This window comes from Lutra lutra, chromosome 15, assembly GCF_902655055.1.
Source record: "Lutra lutra chromosome 15, mLutLut1.2, whole genome shotgun sequence".
Taxonomy (NCBI): Eukaryota; Metazoa; Chordata; class Mammalia; order Carnivora; family Mustelidae; genus Lutra; species Lutra lutra.
The window spans coordinates 22,052,968-22,074,507 of NC_062292.1; the positions used below are offsets into that span (position 1 = coordinate 22,052,968).

General features: G+C 35.4%; 1 protein-coding gene across 3 annotated transcripts in view; it reads right to left on the reverse strand.

Annotated features, from left to right (window-relative positions):
• Positions 1-21,540, reverse strand: part of TPR (translocated promoter region, nuclear basket protein) — a 68,677-nt gene that overhangs the window by 24,115 nt on the left and 23,022 nt on the right. For all 3 annotated transcript variants that reach the window (XM_047705656.1, XM_047705655.1, XM_047705657.1), the window contains exons 22-36: positions 20,815-20,980; positions 19,425-19,591; positions 18,299-18,451; positions 17,804-17,920; positions 12,658-12,861; positions 12,369-12,553; positions 11,815-11,962; positions 7,789-7,926; positions 7,343-7,474; positions 6,022-6,152; positions 4,087-4,297; positions 2,989-3,132; positions 2,462-2,660; positions 1,191-1,396; positions 931-992 (exon numbers count right to left, since the gene is read on the reverse strand). In XM_047705656.1, coding sequence (XP_047561612.1) covers positions 931-992; positions 1,191-1,396; positions 2,462-2,660; positions 2,989-3,132; positions 4,087-4,297; positions 6,022-6,152; positions 7,343-7,474; positions 7,789-7,926; positions 11,815-11,962; positions 12,369-12,553; positions 12,658-12,861; positions 17,804-17,920; positions 18,299-18,451; positions 19,425-19,591; positions 20,815-20,980 — 2,363 coding nt within the window. The remainder of the gene's footprint in view (positions 1-930; positions 993-1,190; positions 1,397-2,461; positions 2,661-2,988; positions 3,133-4,086; positions 4,298-6,021; positions 6,153-7,342; positions 7,475-7,788; positions 7,927-11,814; positions 11,963-12,368; positions 12,554-12,657; positions 12,862-17,803; positions 17,921-18,298; positions 18,452-19,424; positions 19,592-20,814; positions 20,981-21,540) is intronic.

Below are 21,540 nucleotides of genomic sequence, written 5' to 3' on the forward strand. Positions count from 1 at the left end.
CTTAACCCACTGAGCCTCCCAGGCGCCCCAGTTGTACTCTTTAAATAGGTGAATTGTGGGGCTTGTTAATTATATCTCAATGAAGCTTTAAAAAGGAAAAAAAAGGCACCATGTGTTTCTTCAATAAATGTTCAGTAAGTATGATAGAGATATAAACTCAGACCCTATTAATTCTATTTTTCCAAATGTGCTTTGGGTACTTTTGGCAGATTAAAAAAAGATTATTATAGAGCATAATTCTATATTTTTTGTTCACTAAATATTTTAAAACTCTTACTGAAGAAGTTTTGAATTTAAGCATTAAAAACTATGCAAGAAATGTTCTATAATGGTGCATCCTGACCAAGTAGAATATACTCAGTTGTTGATCACTGAATCTAAGTCTTAGCTCAGCTTCCTAAATTTGTTATCACATAACATCACAGAGAAAATCAGTAGCTTCTTAGAAGTCTAAAAGATGAAAGATATCTTGTTTTTTTGGGTCACAAAGTTCTACCTGACAGGAAAGTATGGTGAAAACAAGAGTTCTGGAAAAAAGGGTTGTTAACTACATGGTGAAGTTTTGCACAGATAAACAACTCTTTAGTATACATATTTTTAGAATATAGATTTGTTTTCTCCTCGAAGATCACTAACTCTTGCTTTAAGTTTAAAAGAAATTTTATTTTTTTTTTTGATTTTTTTTTTTTTAAAGATTTTATTTATTTATTTGACAGAGAGATCACAAGCAGGCAGAGAGGCAGGCAGAGAGAGAGGAGGAAGCAGGCTCCCCGCTGAGCAGAGAGCCCGATGCGGGGCTCGATCCCAGGACTCTGAGATCATGACCTGAGCCGAAGGCAGCGGCTTAACCCACTGAGCCACCCAGGCGCCCCTAAAAGAAACTTTAAAAGAAAAAACAGATTAACCAACTGTGAGAGAACTAAAACTCACATTCCTCTTTCACCAGAAGCTGGAGTTGTTTTCAAAGTGATCTGTCTCTGCTGTTCTGGGACCTATAAAAGGAAAACTATGGATTATTTTGCCTGCTCTACAAGAGTTCACTAAACAATGCCATCAAAATATTTTACTTTTATTAATTCTCTCTGTATACTTTATTTAGCCAAAATTCACTGACAAAGCTTCTAAATCACCAGATACCTTTAAGTAAAATGTACAAAGAATGATTTATTTACACAGAATTAGCCAACCACCTTATTAGTAGGTTCTTGAGGCTCATCTCTCTGCTCAAGGTGTCTCTCTTGATGCTCTCGGAGTTCTCTTTCTAAGCGACTAATTCGACCTTCATACTGGGATTTAAGAGCAGTCATTCGAACATCCAATTCATCTTTCTGCTGATCTAAGGCTCCATTCCTTTGTTTAAGCTCCTCATTTTCTTTAGTTAACTGATCTTTCACACCTAAAGAAGTAACCACGTGATTCTATTAATATTATAATCAAACACTGGAAGTAAAGAACATTTGTGTACTTCAACAGGTACACTAAGATTGTTATCAGATTCTATTCCTGAGCTTTAACATCTACAATTAACTGATATACAATATATCTAAATAAGCAAAATTCTAAACATATCTATATTTATTACTCCAATATGAAATGTACCTACTGCAACATAAAAATTCGTTAACTTTCTCTAAGATCTCATAAAGATAAAGGATGATTTTAAACTGCAGTCAGAAGTCCTTTCACACAGCCTTTACTATTTTAACACGTTATTAAAATACAAAGATATTATAAATTGTCAAATATTCATTTCATATAATCTAAAGCACATACTAAAAATAATTAGGTAACATTTTTTAAATGAAATAACTGCTGAAAAACTATATTACAGATCATTTAAAAAATTGCTTACAATAAAAACTAGCTGACTGGTCATTTTATTTACCCACTCACTAAGCAGAACAGCAAACAAGGTGCAGTTATGTCCAGAACATTATAGCACTGGGCCCTTCACAAACTGAATCACTGGGCTGGTAAGATCCAATGCCATCTAGGAGTTTACAGAAGGCCTCTGAACAGCACACTGTGGACCCAAAGGATCACCAACACAAGGTACTAACAGTTACACAACAAAGCAGAAAGCCAATAGTACTTACTATTACTAGCCAGCAATTAGGAAAGGTTCATAAATAGATGAGGAACATCCTCATCATTTGAAAATTCAGACTGTTTTAATTCTGCGTCTAATTAAATAAGCCTTATATACATTTTAAGTAGCCTCCATGCCCAGTGTGGAGCCCATGCGGGGCTTGAACTCACAATAGTGAGATCAAGAGCTGAGCTGAGATCAAGAGTCCCTCAACCATCTGAGCCCTCAGGCATCCCACTCTAGTATTTAAACCACACACGAAGAAACCACTTCATAGTATTTACTTCTTTCTTTCCCATTTAAATTTTAAGCCTGCATCAAATAATCAACTTTCACTCTCAAGTTCAAACTTCAGCATATACAGAAATTTACCAGCTAAGTGTGCAATCTTTGACTTTGCTGCTACTATGGCCTTTCTTGTTTTTTCTTCCTTTTCAGTTATCTGCTGTCGGAGCTGCTCCTCTTGTGTGGTTCTATCTTGAAGATCCTGACGGAGTCGTGAAAGCTCAGACTGAAGCTGCACAGTCTGTTCCTGCAGATTTCTTGCTTCTGCCTCTTTTTCAGATAATGTCTTTTAAAGAAAAGCATAGTATTCACCATGTAATTCAATCAAATCAATACAAACTGTATGTCAGACAGAATTAAAATGTAACTTACTAATCTGCTTATTTAGATTAAATGGAAGTATAAATGTAAAATGGTGGTCAAACCACCATTAAAGTAGATACCTGATGACTGGATACTATTTATATACACAAATCATTCAGGTAAAAAGAATAAATATGCATAACAAAGATTAGATGTTTCCATTTGACGAGAGAGTATTTAACATATTTCTTCTAGTATTTAACAGGCAAATAATTAGGGACATGTACTCTTAAGTACTCTCACACTCATACCTTCTGCAGATTTTCTACTTGACTCTCTAGTGATTTTGTCTTTGTTTCAGCTTGATTGAGGGTATCTTTGAGCTCCTGCATTTCTTGGACTGAGACATGCTGTTCCTGGTGGTCTCCAGAAGACTGAACTGAGGTCTCCATGACCTAAGAGGACAAGCAATAATAATACACTTTCACGTTTTACTTAGTAGTTCCACTTCTAAAAGTTCATCTAAGGAAATAATCACAACTACACAAAACATTTATCTTAAAGAGTATTCATAAATGAACTTTCTATGGAATAACTCTACTGCCTGAAAGTAAGGTTGTTAGTTAAAGAAGTTAGGGTTTTCCATACAACTGGATACTAGCCATCTAATCAAAATGATTGTAGATGGATGTTTGACACAGAAATGAGTAAGGTGGAAAAGCAGGCTACAAAAATATAAAAATGATCGTATTTCTTTGGAAAAACACATTACAAACATGTTAAGGAAGGCATACTGAAGTACTAATAGCAGTCAACACCAAGGGGTACGAATTTTGGATTTTTAAAATATATTTTCTAATCTAACAGGTGTTAAATATGTAAGTCAACATACAAGTTTTTTTACTTTGGGGAATTAGTTTAGATCCAAAATGTAGTAAGAACTAAAAAATTCTTTTTGATAGGTGGTTAATGTACACTGTTGATATGCTATGAATGAAGCCTGATTAATTATAAAGAACAATCATTTTTTGGATATATATAATTTTATATAACTCAGCAGTGAGTTACAAGAACAGGTTTGAAAAGGGGCAATGTTAAAGACTGGAAAACTAAACTAAAAATACCTAGCATTTACTAAAATTTCTTTATGAACTTACAGTGTAATGTGAGGCATATTAAAGAGCAAATCTTAAAACCAAATAAAGATATCAATATAAACTTAAACTCATGTTCACAATCTAAAGACCAATAATAAAAATAATAAAGAAATAAGACTTTCAGGAATCATTATATGTGTGTGTAAAGTATATAAGCCAAAACTGTGTATGCCAAAAATTACATATATATATATATATTCATTTATGTACATATATATATATAGAGAGAGAGAGAAAATTATTTCAAAATACCTTGTCCTGTTGTGCTTTAAGTTCTTCATATTGAGTCTTGTATCTACGCCCAATCTTCTTGACCTGAGTAATAGTTTTGACTTTTTCTTGGATATCAATTATTTTGGCATCTAAGTCCTTTTGTATGGTTTCCTTTTCACTTCTTACTTTATTTAAGTCTTCCTTTAGACTCTGGATTAAGTTCTGGTTGTTGGTCAAAGATGCATTTGATCTAAACAAAGAAAAAAATGGGGTAAAGGAGAAAGATAAATATAGGAGACTTTTTTCAAATTTTAAAATCCTTTCATTTATATTACTATATGCTTTAGAATGTTTGGTATTTTAAAATACTAAAACTCACACACACTCCAAAAGATAATCCATTAAATGATGAATTTGTGATCCTTTAGAAAGGTTTTATTCCCTTACTGTAAAGGCATACATGCCCACTTTAAATAAGAGAAAACTGAGTTACCAGTGGCTAATTAACATGCACAACTTTACACAGTAATCAAATGTTAGTACACAGATTTTAATCTACTTCTCCCTGATATCAAATCTATATTCTTTCTACCATATTGGGTGTTGAGAAAGTAAGTCAGGCTTTGCAGTCTTTATCACATGTTCTTCCTTTCTTACAATTTAAAAATGTGAAAATCTTTCTTAGCTTACAGGCTGTGCAAAAACAGGCATTTAGGGGCGCCTGAGTGGCTCAGTGGGTTAAAGCCTCTGCCTTTGGCTCAGGTCATGATCCCAGAGTCCTGGGATCGAGCCCCGCATCGGGCTCTCTGCTCAGCAGGGAGCCTGCTTCCTCCTCTCTCTCTGCCTGCCTCTCTGCCTAGTTGTGATCTCTCTCTCTGTCAAATAAAAACAAACAAACAAACAAACAAACAAAACAGGCATTTAGGTTATAGTCTGCCAACCCCATATTCATCATAAACTGAATTTGAGGGCAGATGACCTGAATTAAGAGTGTGGATTTAACAACTACTAATTGTGACCTTGGGTATGTTTTTGAATCTTAGTTTCCTCATCTCTGAAATTAAGTATTATCTTTCCTACTCAAAATGCCAGACTGTTATAAAAAAAGAAAAGAGAATATAGATGAGAAAAATTCATAAGTTGTCAAGCTTCATAAAAGTAGGGAATGACATAAACAAATGACATAAAAACTTTAAAAAGTTAAACCAGAAACATCAATTTTAATATTAAATTCCTTAACTTGATTTTTTAAAGCAAGCAGACTCCTGGCTGAGCATGGAGCCCAATGTAGGGCTCAATCTCAGGACCTTGAAACCATGACCTGAGCTGAAATCAAGAGTCAGATGCTTAACTGACTTAGCCACCCAGGTGCTCCTAAATTTCATAACTTTTAAAGGACAATAGTTCACTGTAAATTCATTTAAAGAAACTTTTTTTTTAAGATTATGTTTATTTTTTAAAGATTATATTTATTTGAGAGAGTGAGTGAGCAGGGACAAAGGGCAGAGGGGACGCAGACTCCCGGCTGAGTAGGAAGCCTGATGAACACCTTGATCCCAGGACCCTGAGATCATGACCTGAGTCAAAGGCAGACACTTAACTAACTGAGCCACCCAGATGCCACCATTAAAAAAAAATTTCTAAAAACTTATGTTATTACACACTTCCAAATACTCGTAAATATACAGTAACCAAAAGAAGAAAAACCTACTTACAGAAGTTATTCTATTTACAAACACTTTAGAACCAAAGGTACAGATTTTTAAAAAAATAATCATATATAAAGACATAAAATTAAATTATGGTTTGCTTGGCTTCAGAAGTAAAAAAGGAAAAGCTGCATGTAAGGGCTCTAGCAAGTTTCATTTTTTCTAAACTCAGGATGCACTTGGAGAGTCAATACATAAAGAGTAGAAATAAACTTGCTTAAGAATTCATATAATAATACACAATTTAAGGCTTCTTTCCATTTACCTTGCTATTTCAGCTTTAAGTCTCCCAATTTCTTCAGTCAACTGTTGAATACGCTTAGTATGAACTTCCTTTTCAGAAAGGAGCTTCCGATATTCTTCTGTATCTGGATCTTTCTGTTGACTTACTAGATGCTAGAGTAGCAAAAATGCATAATATCGTTTTATAGGTTTTATGAAACTAATGTGCTATAAAACTAATGTGCTAATAAAACAACACCATTATCTAATTACGTTTACATAAGATGCCTTATATACATGGTGATCAAGCACCAAACTACAAAATAAGATGGAAACTTTGGTCTATTTAGCTAAAAATAAAAAAGCCTAGCCAAAATGGAAAAGGGAAATAAAGTAAATGTCATTATGTATTATTTTTTCACAACTGCAAACAAATATTTCAAAACAGTTACAAAGGACCCAAATAAAGGCATCCAGATAAATTATAAGCTTTTAATATTAAATATCTACTTTCACTAAAGTGACGTTTATAAGAAAAAAATGTCTATAAATCATTATAATTGAAACCAAAAATATGAAGATAATCCTAAATATAATTGATTCCATTAGCTAGGAAAGAGAGCAGCAAAATTTAAGAAATATATCTAGATTTGGGACGATAACCCTCCTTTCTCGATTCTTCAGATTGCTTGTGTGACAAAAATAGGAATAAATGGGCTCTAAAATTTGACAATCCTATACAGATAACAATAGTCACTATTCTAGACCATTTTCTTTTCCTTTTAAAAAAAAAAAAAAAAAAAATTTTGTTTACTTATTTGACAGAGACACCGTGAGAGAGGGAACACAAGCAGGGGGAGTGGGAGAGGGAGAAGCAAGCTTCGCACTGAGCAGGGAGTCTGACACGGGGCTCAATCCCAGGACCCTAGGATCATGACCTGAGCCGAAGGCAGACGCTTGAAGACTGAGCCACCCAGGTGCCCCTCTAGCCCATTTTTGAGGTGCCAGGTAACTACTTTACATTTATTAAATTTTTTGTAAAATGAAAAGTAGTAATATATCTTCATATTTACAAATGAGAAAAACAGGTTCAGAAAGATTAAGGAGCTCTCACAAATCACGTAACTAGTATCTGGCAAGGCAGATTTCCAACCTTTTGTTTTCATCTAGAGCTGGAGTTTCTAACATTTCCTGTGAACAAATCTTTTTAAAGCACTTCAATAAACTAGACAAATTCATTTTATTATGCACAAAAATATTTTAGAAATAAAAGAAAAACACAAATTTGGAATTTAAGGAAATTAGCCACTTCCTAAAAAATTTCCCCTTCACTAATCAACGTTTCCATGTTTAACTGCATTTACCTGGTTCCGTGCTTTCCAACGTTTGACATCTTCTTCTAGTAACTTCTTCTCTGCTTGCAACATACCGCTTTTCTCACTCAGCTCGGCATTTGCTTCTTGTAAGGGTAAAATATCTAACTCCAGTTTCCTTACCTGAAAATAGGGCCAGTATTTTTTTTTTAACAACTCATGTAAAAACTCTAGTATTATTTTTTTATTTTATTTTTTTAAGATTTTTATTTATTTATTTGACAGACAGAGATCACAAGTAGACAGAGAGGCAGGCAGAGAGAGAGGAGGAAGCAGGCTCCCCACCGAGCAGAGAGCCCAACTTGGGGATCGATCCCAGGACCCTGAGATCATGACCTGAGCTGAAGGCAGAGGCTTTAACCCACTGAGCCACCCAGGCACCCCAAAACTCTATTATTATTAAAAATGACTTTGTTCTTGATTAGTAAGTTCCAAACCTTTGCTTGCATCTGCTGTAGATCCTGCTCCAGCCTCTCTTTCTCTTCTCTTAGCATCTTATTGGTCTCCATCACTACATTCATTGTTTCAGTTTTCTTCATCAGTTCCTCATGCTGGGCCATTGTTTTTGCAGTTACCTAAAGATTTCAAACACATGTGTACAGCAACATCCAACATTTGGTGAAGACCTATCTTTTCTTACCACTTCTAATCTTCCCTACAAAAAGTAAAAAGGATTTAAATGTCAGCTTTTAAAATGGAAATTTCTGAAAGTTTCTCATGTTTCTTTTTCTATGATGCAAGCTAATGACAGAGTTTAAACAAATGCAAGAAATTACAGCAATTTAAGTGAAAAGATACAAATCCTACCAACAAATAATCAGTACTAACACTGGGTAAAAACATCAGTCCAGATCTCTATTGATCTTCCCTTATCTATTCTTTTTCTTGGTATACTGAATTTATTAAGGGTTTTAAAATGTTATTTGTCCTCAGTCCCCTCCCCGCCTTGTTAAGAAATTCTTCATTTCATTCGGCTGTTTCATCACTGTGGTTGTGAGCAACTTTCCTAAATATCCGTTCAATTGTGAGGAACTTCTTTTCTGTTCTCACTGGGTATAATTATCTATCGTTTACACATTACTTTATACCCTCAGCATTTTTTTTTTTTTGAAGATTTTATTTATTCATTTGACAGACAAAGGTCACACGTAGGCAGAGAGGCAAGCAGAGAGAGAGGAGGAAGCAGGCTCCCTCCTGAGCAGAGTGCCCAATGCAGGGCTCGATCCCAGGACCCTGAGATCATGACCTCAGCTGAGGGCAGAGGCTTAACCCACTGAGCCACCCAGGTGTCCCCCTCAGCATTTTTAAAGCTATGACTCAGGCCAAAGGACGAAGCTACAGCAATCAATCAAAAAGAGAAACCGGGGCGCCTGGGTGGCTCAGTGGGTTAAGCCGCTGCCTTCGGCTCAGGTCATGATCTCAGGGTCCTGGGATCGAGTCCCACATCGGGCTCTCTGCTCAGCAAGAGGCCTGCTTCCCTCTCTCTCTCTCTCTGCCTGCCTCTCCGTCTACTTGTGATCTCTCTCTGTCAAATAAATAAATAAAATCTTAAAAAAAAAAAAAAAAAAAAAAAAAAAAAAAAAAAAAGAGAAACCACAGGCCCTCCTCCCCATTCAACTGGAGCAGTTTTCCTCCGGAGTACATTTTCTAGATACGCCTTGTAGACCTCAAAGTACTAGAAAGGAAGCTTCCATTCAAGGGCAATTTATCTTGAGATACTGTAAATAATACTAATTTTTTTCTTCATTTGAAATATATGCTATGCTGTAAGAAATCATCCTGTCAAATGTAACCACTATCCATAAAGTCAAACTTCTGGGATCAGGAAAGTATATTTAAATTGATTCCCATCATAACCAGTGGGACACATCTAACTCAACTGTGAATAGACACATCTCACAACCACCATGCTGCTGATTATGTGGCCTAGGGTCTCTTGCCTTATCCCCCCTTCCTTCCACTACTTCCCTGCCTCTCTCTTCCCTACAACAGCTGGGGTGGCTTGCTAGAGTAGGTGTGAAGATTTCAGGTCACAGGCTATCGGGCTATTGCTGGGTGTGTGGGGGTGTTCCAGATACACCCGATTTCTTTTTTAGGTCTGAAATAATGCCTACCCCCTAATGCCACTATCCTTTCTTCATTTCCCACTACCACCCTTGGCCAAGCACAGATTGTAATCCCCTCTCTCTCCTCTGAAATTGGCCTTTGGTGAGGAATTCAGGGCTTTGCCTGTATCTTTTTCCCCACCTTAATTGAGGGGTGCTGTTTTTTCCTTCCTCCTCAAGTGCCTTTGTGCACCATTACCACTCTACTTTCCACGACACTTCCTTGCTTTGGACAGAAGCCATCAGATAAGGTTGGGAAGTCTCTGACTTCCCATGTTTAGTTTTAGAATAACATTTATTCCCTCTCCGCCAGCCTTGGAATAAATCCTGGGTCCTTAGCCCTGCCACCCTCTGGGGTCATCGTTGGCTGATGTGGTTCTTTAGCTCAGGTTTGGATGAAGTGAAAAGAACAGTCACCAGGGGTTCTCAGACCAGCCAGCTCTCAAAGTTCTTGGTGGTTAAGCTTGGAGAAAAGCCACAGAAGAAACCTATAAGTGCACATGTGTCCTTTGGATGAACTATATTTGCTTTTGCTTTTAAAAATTGAAGTTTTTTAACAGAGTTCTCATTTGGTCATCCCTGTAATCCATTTGAGTCTAGTTAGGAATCTGACAACTAAAACAAAGAACCTTGAATTCGGTGCATACTTTGGTTTTGGTGCTGCTGCTTCTCACAGTCCTCAGCAGGGATTAAGAAAGAACTCAGTGTGCAAGGCAGAGGCCTAAAATTGGTGGGCCTGATGTCTTGGCAAATTGCTGCTTTTTCCCTTTTTCTGTTCAAGACCAGTAAATGCTGAGATGAGGATGCATACTGAAATAAAAGCCATTGCGTTCTAAGGTGTTTTTTTTTTTCTTTTTAATTTAATGTTTAAGACCAGCAGCTATCAAGTCCGAAAAGCAACTGATATTTCCATTAATCTTTTTCTCGGGGGAAACCTTAATTCTAACGGCTTAACATCCTGTAAATAAAGTTTAATGTAACAGAATTGCATAAGCAGCCTTTTCATCAACAGACTACTGCCTGCTTTTAATGTAATAAAAAAAAGTATATGTTAAAAAAAAGTTATGGCTCAGCATTGCCATCCTACTTTAAAAAAATTTATTTATTTATTTATTTATTTATTTATTTTAGAGAGAGAGAGAGAGAGAAAAGGAGCATGCATGTGCAAGTGGGGGGAGGGGCAGAAAAAGGAGGGGGTGGAGAGAGAGAGAGAGAGACTGACTCTCTAATGAGTCTGACATGGGGTTTGATGCCAGGACCCTGAGATCGTGACCTGAGCTGAAATCGAGAATTGGTCACTTAACTGACTGAACTGCCAGATGCCCCTTGCTTCGGTATTATTTCTGATATAACATGTTACTTTTCGCCTCTTCTGATTTTGTGTAGGTGTTGGTTTTCCCCTAACTTTGTCAGTTGGGCATTTCCAAATATTTGCCTGAAGGAAAATTAAGTGAATATGCAATCTTTTTAAAAACCCTGATTCTGCTCTTTTTCCTCCAAATGTTAATGTCACAGAATTGGAGGGTCTGTTTACTTCCATGATGAGATGTTTGAATTGGATGGTTTCCTCAAGATGTAATTCTGAAGTTTTTCATTTCTGTATGAAAACATAAATCCCATAAATCTACTCACTTTCCCCTGGGTTTCAACACTTTTTCTCTAGAAGCCATTCCAACAGTCATTACAACTCTCAATCAGTTAAAAGAAGATAAATGATTCTAGGTCTTAATTTCCTTCCTTTCAGATGTTAAGTTGTATTACTGCATATCCTCAGAATGAGGGCACTGCAATTATAAGCTTTTAGGCAGTAGTGTAGGTTAAGGAGTTGAGCTTCTGCTATGACCATCCGTTCACTACTATATCTCCTTTTCCTTTCCTGGTTGATAGTTTTGACTATTTTTTACTCCCTTGCTGAGGAAGAAGTATTCTGTAGCAATTTCTATCTACAACCCTATCCAAGAATAACTACTCAGACGTATACGTGCAACATAATAATAAAGATAACTGAAATTTATTAAGTACTCACTATGCACCGGACATATTTCTAAATGCTTCGTGTACTTTAACTCACTTAATCCTTAATATTATTATCATCTCAATATTACAGATGAGGAAATTTAAGAGCTGGGAAATTAGTATACCTAAGACATACATCTAATAGTATGAAGCTAGAATTTAAAACCATGTAGTCTGATTGCCACTAGTCTTTTATCATTATGCAGTATCACTGTTATAATGTTTTAATAGTTTATGAGTTTAGGAAAAGCGCTTATTTCAAATTAAATTTTATGTCCTAAGAAACAAAAAATGAGCTCTCTTTCGACTTAACAATGCTTTCTTAAAGCTTAGGATACATACCTGGACTTTCTCTCTTTCAGCATTTAGACTATCCTGCAGTTCCTGCAGCTCTCTTTCTAAAAGTTCAACTCTTTGTCGATAACGCAGACTCTCAACCTGAGCCACCTCAAACCTGGTTTCAGCAATTTCTTTTTCTCGTCGTATAAATCTGTAAGAACATGTAAGATTTTATTTGAATTAAAAAAAAAATGCCAACAACACAGCATTTCAAAACTTAATTTTTAACATGATAAAAACCACTGACTTTAATAATTATTTTTACCTCTTTTAATAATGAGGCTTTTTAAAATTATAAACAATGGCTTTACAAATGTGCATCTTTAAGTTACTCAAAAGGCATTTAGTTTTTCAAAGAATCTACTCAACTTCTTACTATCAGATTTAATTTAATCATTTCTTTAATTTGGCATATATCTAAATGTCAAAAATGATCACTAAGGGATGGAATGGGCTTTATAAATAAATAGCTCATAACCCCCACTTCCCTAATTTACACATTTATAGTTGCATTACACAGTTGTTGATATACCACAGAGATGAAGCACTGGATTTACCTGAGAATTTCTAAAATTTGTTCTTGAGATTTCCCTTCCTCACTGAGAGATACATTCAAGGGACCTTGTACACCTTCTTTCACAGAGGCAACAACCTTGTCACTTAATTTTTCAATCTGATCATGAAGCAATCTGTTTTGTTTCTCTAGATCTTCACAGCGAGACATACACTTGGCAACTTCATCCTGTAAACAATAGTCTATTTTAAGAGCAGACTTCCCAGTGTACATTTAAAAAACCCCAAACCTTTAAATTCTCCAGAATATTCTATCATGACCTACAGTAATACCTTTAACATTCTCTCTCTTTCCTCCCAAGATGCTTTACACTCCAATAACTGTGATTCTGCTTTCTGGGTCGTTTCTTCCAAATGCTGGCGGACTGATGCCATTTTGGAAACCTGCTCCTTGGCAGCTTGCAGAGCTTCAACATCCGCAGCATGTAGCATCAATTCTCTCTCATATTTATTCTGAGCTTCCACAGCTATTTTAGCCTGTAAGAAATTATTCCTCCATTGATACAAGATTAAAAACTCATAAGCCTCGTCAATATTTTCTGAAACGATGTACACTATATTATTTATAATAACAAAAGACAACCTAAATGTACCAAATAGGAGAATAAGTAGAAGTTACACTGCATCTATTTAATGAAATATATGCTGCTTACAAGAGACCCATTTTAGACCTAAGGACACCTATAGATTAAGGGAGGGGATGGAGAAACATTTATCATGTAAATGAAGTCAAAAGAAAGCCAAAGTAGCAACACTTGTATCAGAGAAAATAGATTTTTAACCAAAGACTGTAACAAGAGATGAAGATGGGCACTATATCATAATATCCAACAAGAAAATCTAATAATTGTAAATATTTATGCCCCCAACATGGGAGCATCCAAATAAAAAAACAATAACAATCGTAAAGGAACTCATTGATAATAATACAATAATCATAGGGAACTTTAACACCCCACTTACATCAATGGACAGATCATCGAAGCAGAAAATCAATTAAGGAAGCAATGGCTTTGAAATGAAAAACTGGACCAGATGGACTTAACAGATATATTCAGAACATTTCATCCTAAAGCAGCAGAATACACATTCTTTTTGAGTGCCCATGGGACATTCTACAGAACAGACTCTTATCACATGCTAAGTCACAAGTCAGGCCTAGACAAATACAAGTAGACTGAGATCATACCATGCATATTTTCCCACCACATCACTAGGAAACTTGAAGTTAACCGCTAGAAAAAATGTGGAAAGGCCACAAATACATGGAGGTTAAAGAGCATACTACTAAAGAATGAGTGGATCAACCAGGAAATTAAAGAAATTTAAAAATACATGGGAACAAGTGAAAATGAAAATACGATAGTCTAAAACCTTTTTTGGGACACAGCAAAAGTGGTCCTAAGAAGGAAGTATATAATAACAATACAGGCTCCCCTCAAGAAGCAAGAAAAATCTCATATATGCAACCTAACCTTAAACCTAAAGGATCTAGAAAAAGAAAAACAAATGAAGCCTAAAGCCAGCAGAAGCAAAGAAATAATGATTGGCGCAGAAATAAATCACATAGAAAGAAAGAAACAAACAAAACCCAGTAGGACAAATCAATGAAATCAAGAACTAATTCTTTAAAAAATTAATAAAATTAATAAACCCTTAGCCAGACTTGTCAAAAAGAAAAGAGAAAGGACCTAAATAAATAAAATCATGAATGAGAGAGATCACAACCAACACCACAGAAATACAAACTGTAAGAGAATATTGTGAAAAATTACATGCCAAGAAATTAGGCAATATGGAAGGAATGGATGCATTCCTAGACACATATAAACTACCCAAGCTGAAACAGGAAGAAATAGAAAAGCTGAACAGACCCATAACCACCAAAGAAACTGAATCAGTAATCAAAAATCTCCAAACAAAAAAGTCTAGCCAGCTGGCTTCCAGGGGAATTCTACGACACATTTGAAGAAGACTTAATACCTATGTACCAAAAAATAGAATACTAAATACCAAAAATATAGAAATGGAAGGAAAACACCCAAATTCATTCTATGAGGCCAGCATTACCCTGAATCCAAAACCAGACAAAGACCCCACTAAAAAGGAGAATTATAAGGCAACACCACTGATGAACAGGGATGCAAAAATTCTCAACAAAATAATAGCAAATTGAATCCAACAGTACATTAAAAGAACCATTCACCACAATCAAGTGAGATTTATTCCTGGGTGGCAGTGGCAGTGCAGTATTTGCAAATCAATCAAAATGATACACCACATTAACAAAAAATGGTTAAGAACCATATGAACCTCTCAACAGATGTGGAAAAAGCATCTGACAAAGTATGACATCTATTCATAAAAAAGTCCTCAACAAAGTAGGGATAGAAGGAATATACCTCAATATAATAAAGGCCATATATGAAAAACCCACAGCTAATATCACCCTCAATAGGAAAACCTGACAGCTTTTCCTCTATGGTCAGGAACAACACAAGGATGTCCACTCTCACCACTGTTATTTAACACAGTACTAGAAGTCCTAGCCTCAGCAATCATACAACAAAAAGAAAGAGAAAGCATCCAAAGAGTCAAAAAAGAAGTCAAAATTTCACTATCTGCAGATGACATGACAGACTCTATCAAAAAATTGCTAGAACTGATACATGAATTCAGTAAAGTCACAGGACACAAAATCAACATACAGAAATCCACTACATTTTTATACAATAAAGCTGCAGAAAGAGAAATCAAGGAGATCAATCCAAAGACCATAAGACACCTAGGAATAAACCTAACTAAAGAGATAAACGATCTGTACCCTGAAAACTAAGTAACACTATAAAACTATGAAATAAATTAAAGATAACACAAAGAAATAGGAAGACATTTCATGCTCATGGATTGGAAGAATAAGTATTATTAAAATGTCTATCCTACCCAAAGGAGTGTACACATTTAATGAAATCCCTATCAAAATACCATCATTTTTCAGAGAGCTAGACCAACGAATCCTAAAATGTGTATGGAACCACAAAAGACCTTGAATAACCAAAGCAACCTTGAAAAAAGCAAAGCAAAGCTGGAGGCATCACAATTCCAGATTTCAAGCTATACTGCAAAGTTGTAGTCACCAAGACAGGATGATAATGGAACAAAAAACAGACACATAAATCAACAGAACAGAACAGAGAACCGAGGAATGAACCCACAACTAGGAAAGAACATCCTATGGAAAAAGACCCTTCAACAAATGATGTTGGGAAAACTGGACGGCCACAAGCAGAAGCAGCAGAAGAATGCAACTAGACCACTTTCTTACACCATACACAAAAATACTCAAAATGGATTAAAGACCTAAATGTGAGACAGGAACCATCAAAATCCTCAAGGAGAAAAAGGCAGTAACCTTTCTGGCACTGGCTGTCCCAACTTCTTACTAGATAGGTGTCCTAAGACAATAGAAATAAAAGCAAAAATAAACTTTTGGGACTTTATCAAAATAAGCTTCGGCACAGCAAAAGAAACTGAACTAAAAGGCAACCTACGGAACAGGAGAAGGTATTTGCAAATGACATATCTGATAAAGATTAGTATCTAAAATACGTAAAGAACATGTCAAATCCAATACCCAAAAAACAAACGATCCAGTTAAAAATGGGCTTAAGACGTAATGAACAGGCATTTTTCCAAGACATACGGATGGTTAACAGACACATGAAAAGATCCCAACATCACTCTCATCATTAGGGAAATAAAATCAAAATTACAACGAAGATATCACCTCACACTTGTCAGAATGGCTAAAACGAACAATACACGAAACAACAGATGTTGGCAAAGATGTGGAGAAAGAGGAACACTCTTACATTATTGGCAGGAATGCAAACTGGTGTAGCCACTCTGGAAAACAGTATGGAGGTTCCTCAAAAAGTTAAAAATAGAACTGCCCTACAATCCAGCAAATTGTACTATTAGGTATTTATCCAAAAGATAAAAAAATACTGATTTGAAGGGACACTTGCACCCCAATGTTTATAGCAACATTATCAATAATACCAGTATTATGGAAAGAGCCCAAATGTTCACTGACTGATGAAAGGATAAAGAAGACATGGTATATATATTCAATGGAATATTACTCAGTCATAAAAAAAAGAATGAAATCTTGCTATTCGCAACATTGTGGACAGTATTGTGCTAAAAGAAACAGGTCAGAGAAGGACATATACCATATGATCTCACTCATGCGTGGAATTTAAGGAAAAAAAAACAATGAACATGGGGCAAAAAAAAAAAAAAAAAGGCAAACCAAGAAACAGACGCTTAACTGTAGAGAACTGAGGGTTACTGAAGGGAAGGTGGTTGGGGGGATAGGTTAAATAGGTGATGGGGATAAAGGAAGGCACCTGTAAGGAATACTGGGTGTTGTATATAAGTGATAAACCCCTAAATTCTACACCTGAAAATAGTATTACACTGTATGTTAACCTACTGGAATTTTTTTAAAAATTGGAGAAAAACAATCACCACAAAAACAAAGAAGAAATATTAAAGAACTGTTCAAAAAGAAATTTATGAAGACTATGTAGCAATCTGGAGGAGGTTTTATGAAATAAAGGCTAAGTATAACTCAGATATGTAAAAATACACGTGCACACATGCATACAAACTAAAAGTCAACAAAGGGAAATAAGAATAATTTATTTTAATATTGAATTATGGATACATTCATTTTAATCTCCAACATTATTACGTTTGGCAATAAATCAAGAATAATTCATTTTTGTCTAATTACTTTGAAGTACATTCCTCTATATTCAATTTTTAATTTTTTTATTTTTTCAGCATAACAGTATTCATTATTTTTACACCACACCCAGTGCTCCATGCAATCTGTGCCCTCTACAATACCCACCACCTGGTGCCCCCAACCTCCCACCCCCCACCCCTTCAAAATTCTCAGATCGTTTATATTCAATTTTTAAAGTAATCTTTGTACACACACACACACACACATAAACTATATACAAGTAAGCAATAAATGTGACGGCCACCATTTTGCACCCCCCCCCAAAAAACTGTCATGAAATGAATGGTTATTCATATACTACCCAACTTAAAAATGAGAACATTATTAATCTGCTTACTTGTATTCCTTTCCCATTCTATCTCAGTTTTATTCTCACTCGTATTTTTATATTTTTCCCCATTTGTGAAGACTGACTTGTGATTCTTGCACTATTTACTTTTGCCTTCACTTTTCAGCTGATCTTCATTCAAGTTCCACAATAGTGTAAATAACTTCGCATTTCTCTGAGGTTCGCCCATCCCCAAGATGTATTAATATACTCCAAGAACCGTTCCCTCGGATCAAATCTCATTTATCAATAACTGGCTCCAAATCAGCACTTACCTGTTCCTGACAGTCACGTCTGGCTTGCTGTTCATTATTCAAAGCTGTGCCAGCTCTCTGAAGAGCTTCTTGTACTTCATTCTGAACGCTGTTGAGTGTTTTCTTTAACTCAGATAACTAAACCAGAAGAACATTAAAACCAGAGTTAACTGCAAACTTATTTTATAGTAAAGACAGATTTTAAATATCGAACTAGTCCAAAGGGACTTCTTACTAAATTTAAAAGGTAACTTGATATTATCTGCACAAACTTTACAGATCTATATTCACTAAAATACCAATGCTTGGGCAGAGGCTTCTAAAAAGCAGCACTGATACCTACTACCATAAAGTAGTCTAAAATTCTTAAAAGAAAACACATACAGACCTAAAGAGCAGAGTAACGCATGAAACTATTATTAAATGTGCTTAATCAGTATCTGCTGAGATGATACTAATGAGCTATTCAAATCCTTATACACACAAAGGACTGATATGGTTAATAAACCAATTTACCTGTTGTTCCATGCTCTCTATGGCTTTTCTCTTGTCATCCTGAAGTTCCTGCTTTTCCTTCTCTACTTCCATCAACTTCTTTTCCAACTGTGTCTGAAACTCAGCTGACTCTTTTAGACGAACTTCAATATTTTTACGTACTTCTTCTGTCACCTTTAGCAACACCCAAATAATAGGATACAAAAATTATATACATTTAAAATTAGAGTTTCTCTAAGTCTAAGCTAAATTTGAGAAGTACTAAAAATTAACATTTGCCTTATATTAAAAAAAAGTCATCAATGCTGATCAAAGAGCTTAAAAACAGCACTTAAAATCTTAAGTTACCTCTTAACTTGGCTGCTGGCCATTTTTCTTTTGAAGTGAAATTTCCATTTCCCCATTTCGCTCTCAATCCTCACATCCCCTTGCCGCCAAATTTGTCCATTCTACCACTGAAAGGTTTTCTTCCCCACATATCTTGATTTTCATGATGCTAAGCACCAAAGAATCTTTTAAAACTGTGACCCTAGACTACTACAATAGCCACTGAAACAAACTCTATCCTCCAATCTACTACACATTAATCTAATTAAAACAAATTCTGATTATAACATGTTGAAAAAAATAAGAGCTCTTAATAATCTAACAGAATACAATTTAATATGATGTTCAAAACCTTTCCAACTTGGTACTTGGTATATTTATAATTCTATTTCTCTTTGTTTCACTTCACAGAGTCAATACGTTAGCCAACCTGTTCTCATCTAAAGTCTTTTTACTTGGCTGAGGGCTCCTACTATATGGAATAGCTTTCTACCTTTGAATACCCAAATGACACTGTCTTTCAAGGCTGTGAACAAATGTCCTCTCTCTTGTGAAGTCATGCAGGAGACCACTTCCTTCCCATTCACACTAACAACTGATCTGGACCTTTCTCACAGCAATTATACTCTCCTTTGTTCTATGAATTTTGTGGGTTTTATTTTGTTTTATCTGGCTTATTAGACATAAGTACTTTTAAGGTCTAAGAGGTAAACACAATGACATCACTTGAACTCACATTTACTACAGTGCTTACCCACAGCAAGCTCCTAATTAAAAAAATGTTAAGTGCATTCAAAATGAATTTAAAAATTGTATATACCTGTTTTTCCTTGTTAAGAGATTCTTCTAAGCTAGTAACCATTGCACGATACTGTTCCACATTACTACTGCTTGTTTTGAGTCTCTCCTTCAAATCATTCACCTGCTCTTCCGCCTGTCTTAGCTGACTCAGAAGATCATCCACATCTTCTTTGCTGGTAGGCTGACCTAAAAGATTTAAGAGCTTTCTTACAATTAACATTTTAAATGACATTAGAGATAACTGTTGTCTAAGAATTAGTGAAATTAGGATTAAGGCTCAAATGAGGAAGGATTTATCTTAAAAGTATATTTCGACCCATGCTAAATACCAAAATAAAAAGTATTCTGCAAGGATATTGTTATTTCTTCTTCAAAATATCAAATATTTGAAATCTGCTATTACAAATATTAAAAAGATATTTAAATGAAAAGAATACTAAATATTTGCACTAAACTGAGGGAGCTACTTGAAGATACTACCAGGTTTTTAATTTATTATTCAAACACTGCTTACTCTAAAACACTAAATCTAAAACTCTAAACACTTAAATCATTCAGTCCAATTTTCATTCTAAAATCCATGGGAAAGGAAAAAATTGCAGACTGAAAAGGATGTTTCTTATCATATATCTATAAGAAAGCACTACTGACTACTGAAAAACTATATATCCACTATATCTTTATATATTATGTACACATATATACATAGACAAACACATATATATTATATCTTCTTTTAAGATTACTTGGATTAAAAGCTTTGCATTTGAAATGGTGTATTCATAAAGACAAGTGTAAGCTAATGAAACAAATCTTTAAACTAAGACTATCAATGAACAATGATTACAAATACTACTCTAAAAGAGACCAAACGAATCAATTATTTCTGTAAATGAGCCTTACGGTTTTAACAAGGGAGAATGAAGAATTTAAATATTAACTCTCCTCAAGGGAAACATTTTTAAAGTACCAATAAATGGTTTCAACAACTGGAAAACTAGAGCCTACCTTGGTCAGGTGCCATATAGAACTATTCTGAATCTTATAAGTCTGCAAATTTACTAATTTAAGCCTAAAACTAAGCTTTACTAAATGAGAATAAAAGGGTTTTTTTCTCTTTTGCTATTATCCACAAAAAATAGGCTATTTACAAGGTATGTTATCAGCCTAAAAAGGTACTTTACTGGGGTGCCTTTGGCTCAGGTCATAATCCCAGGGTCCTGGGATCAAGCCCCGAGTGATGCTCCTGCTCACCCGTCTGCTTGTCCCTCTCCGTCTGCCCCTCTCCCTGCTGGTACTCTCTCCCTCATTCTCTCTCTAGCTTGCTCTCTCTCAAATAAATAAAATCCTTAAAAAAAAAAAAGGGAAAAAAAGTAGTTTACTATCAGCCTACTTAATTACTGATTTACCTTTACCAGTTCTCTGTGAGGACTGAGAAGCAAGCTGTACTTCCATATTACTGAGATGTTGTTTCAAAGTAGCAATTTCCTTTTGAGCATTTTTTAATAGTTCTTTTGTGTTAAGATGAAGATTTGTCTCAGTATCTAGCTGTCTCTTTGTATCTAAAAGTTGAACCTAAAAAGAAAAATACATTAACCCCGCAAATACTATCTTAGGTTCTTAAGTAATCAGAGGTTGACATTATCTTTTTATAATACTTTAAACTCTGGCCCAGATAGAGTAATATAAACCAAATCTGAAATAACTGGGAAAAAAAAATTGTGTGATACCTGAGACAGGAAACAAAAGCAGTAAGCCCCACAAATTCCCTAGCTTCCTGACTTAGGAAGGTCCAGGCTTTAACACAGGGAAATAAGGGAAATAAGGCAGAGGCCAGCAGACTCCTTGAATTGAGGACATGTAATTGAGAGTACAGGAAGAATAAATTAGCTCAAATTCCTCAGACAGACTTCTAGAGAGAGCTGCACTGGTAGAGTACCCTGGACATTTGCAGAGGATCCCTCTTGAATATTCAGCAAAATAGTCATCAGTGCATACATGTGAAATTAACCTAGATAGGGTTAAGAATCACCCAAAGAGGGGCACCTGGGTGGCTCAGTGGGTTAAAGCCTCTGCCTTCGGCTCAGGTCATGATCCCAGGGTCCTGGGATCAAGCCCCACATCGGGCTCTCTGC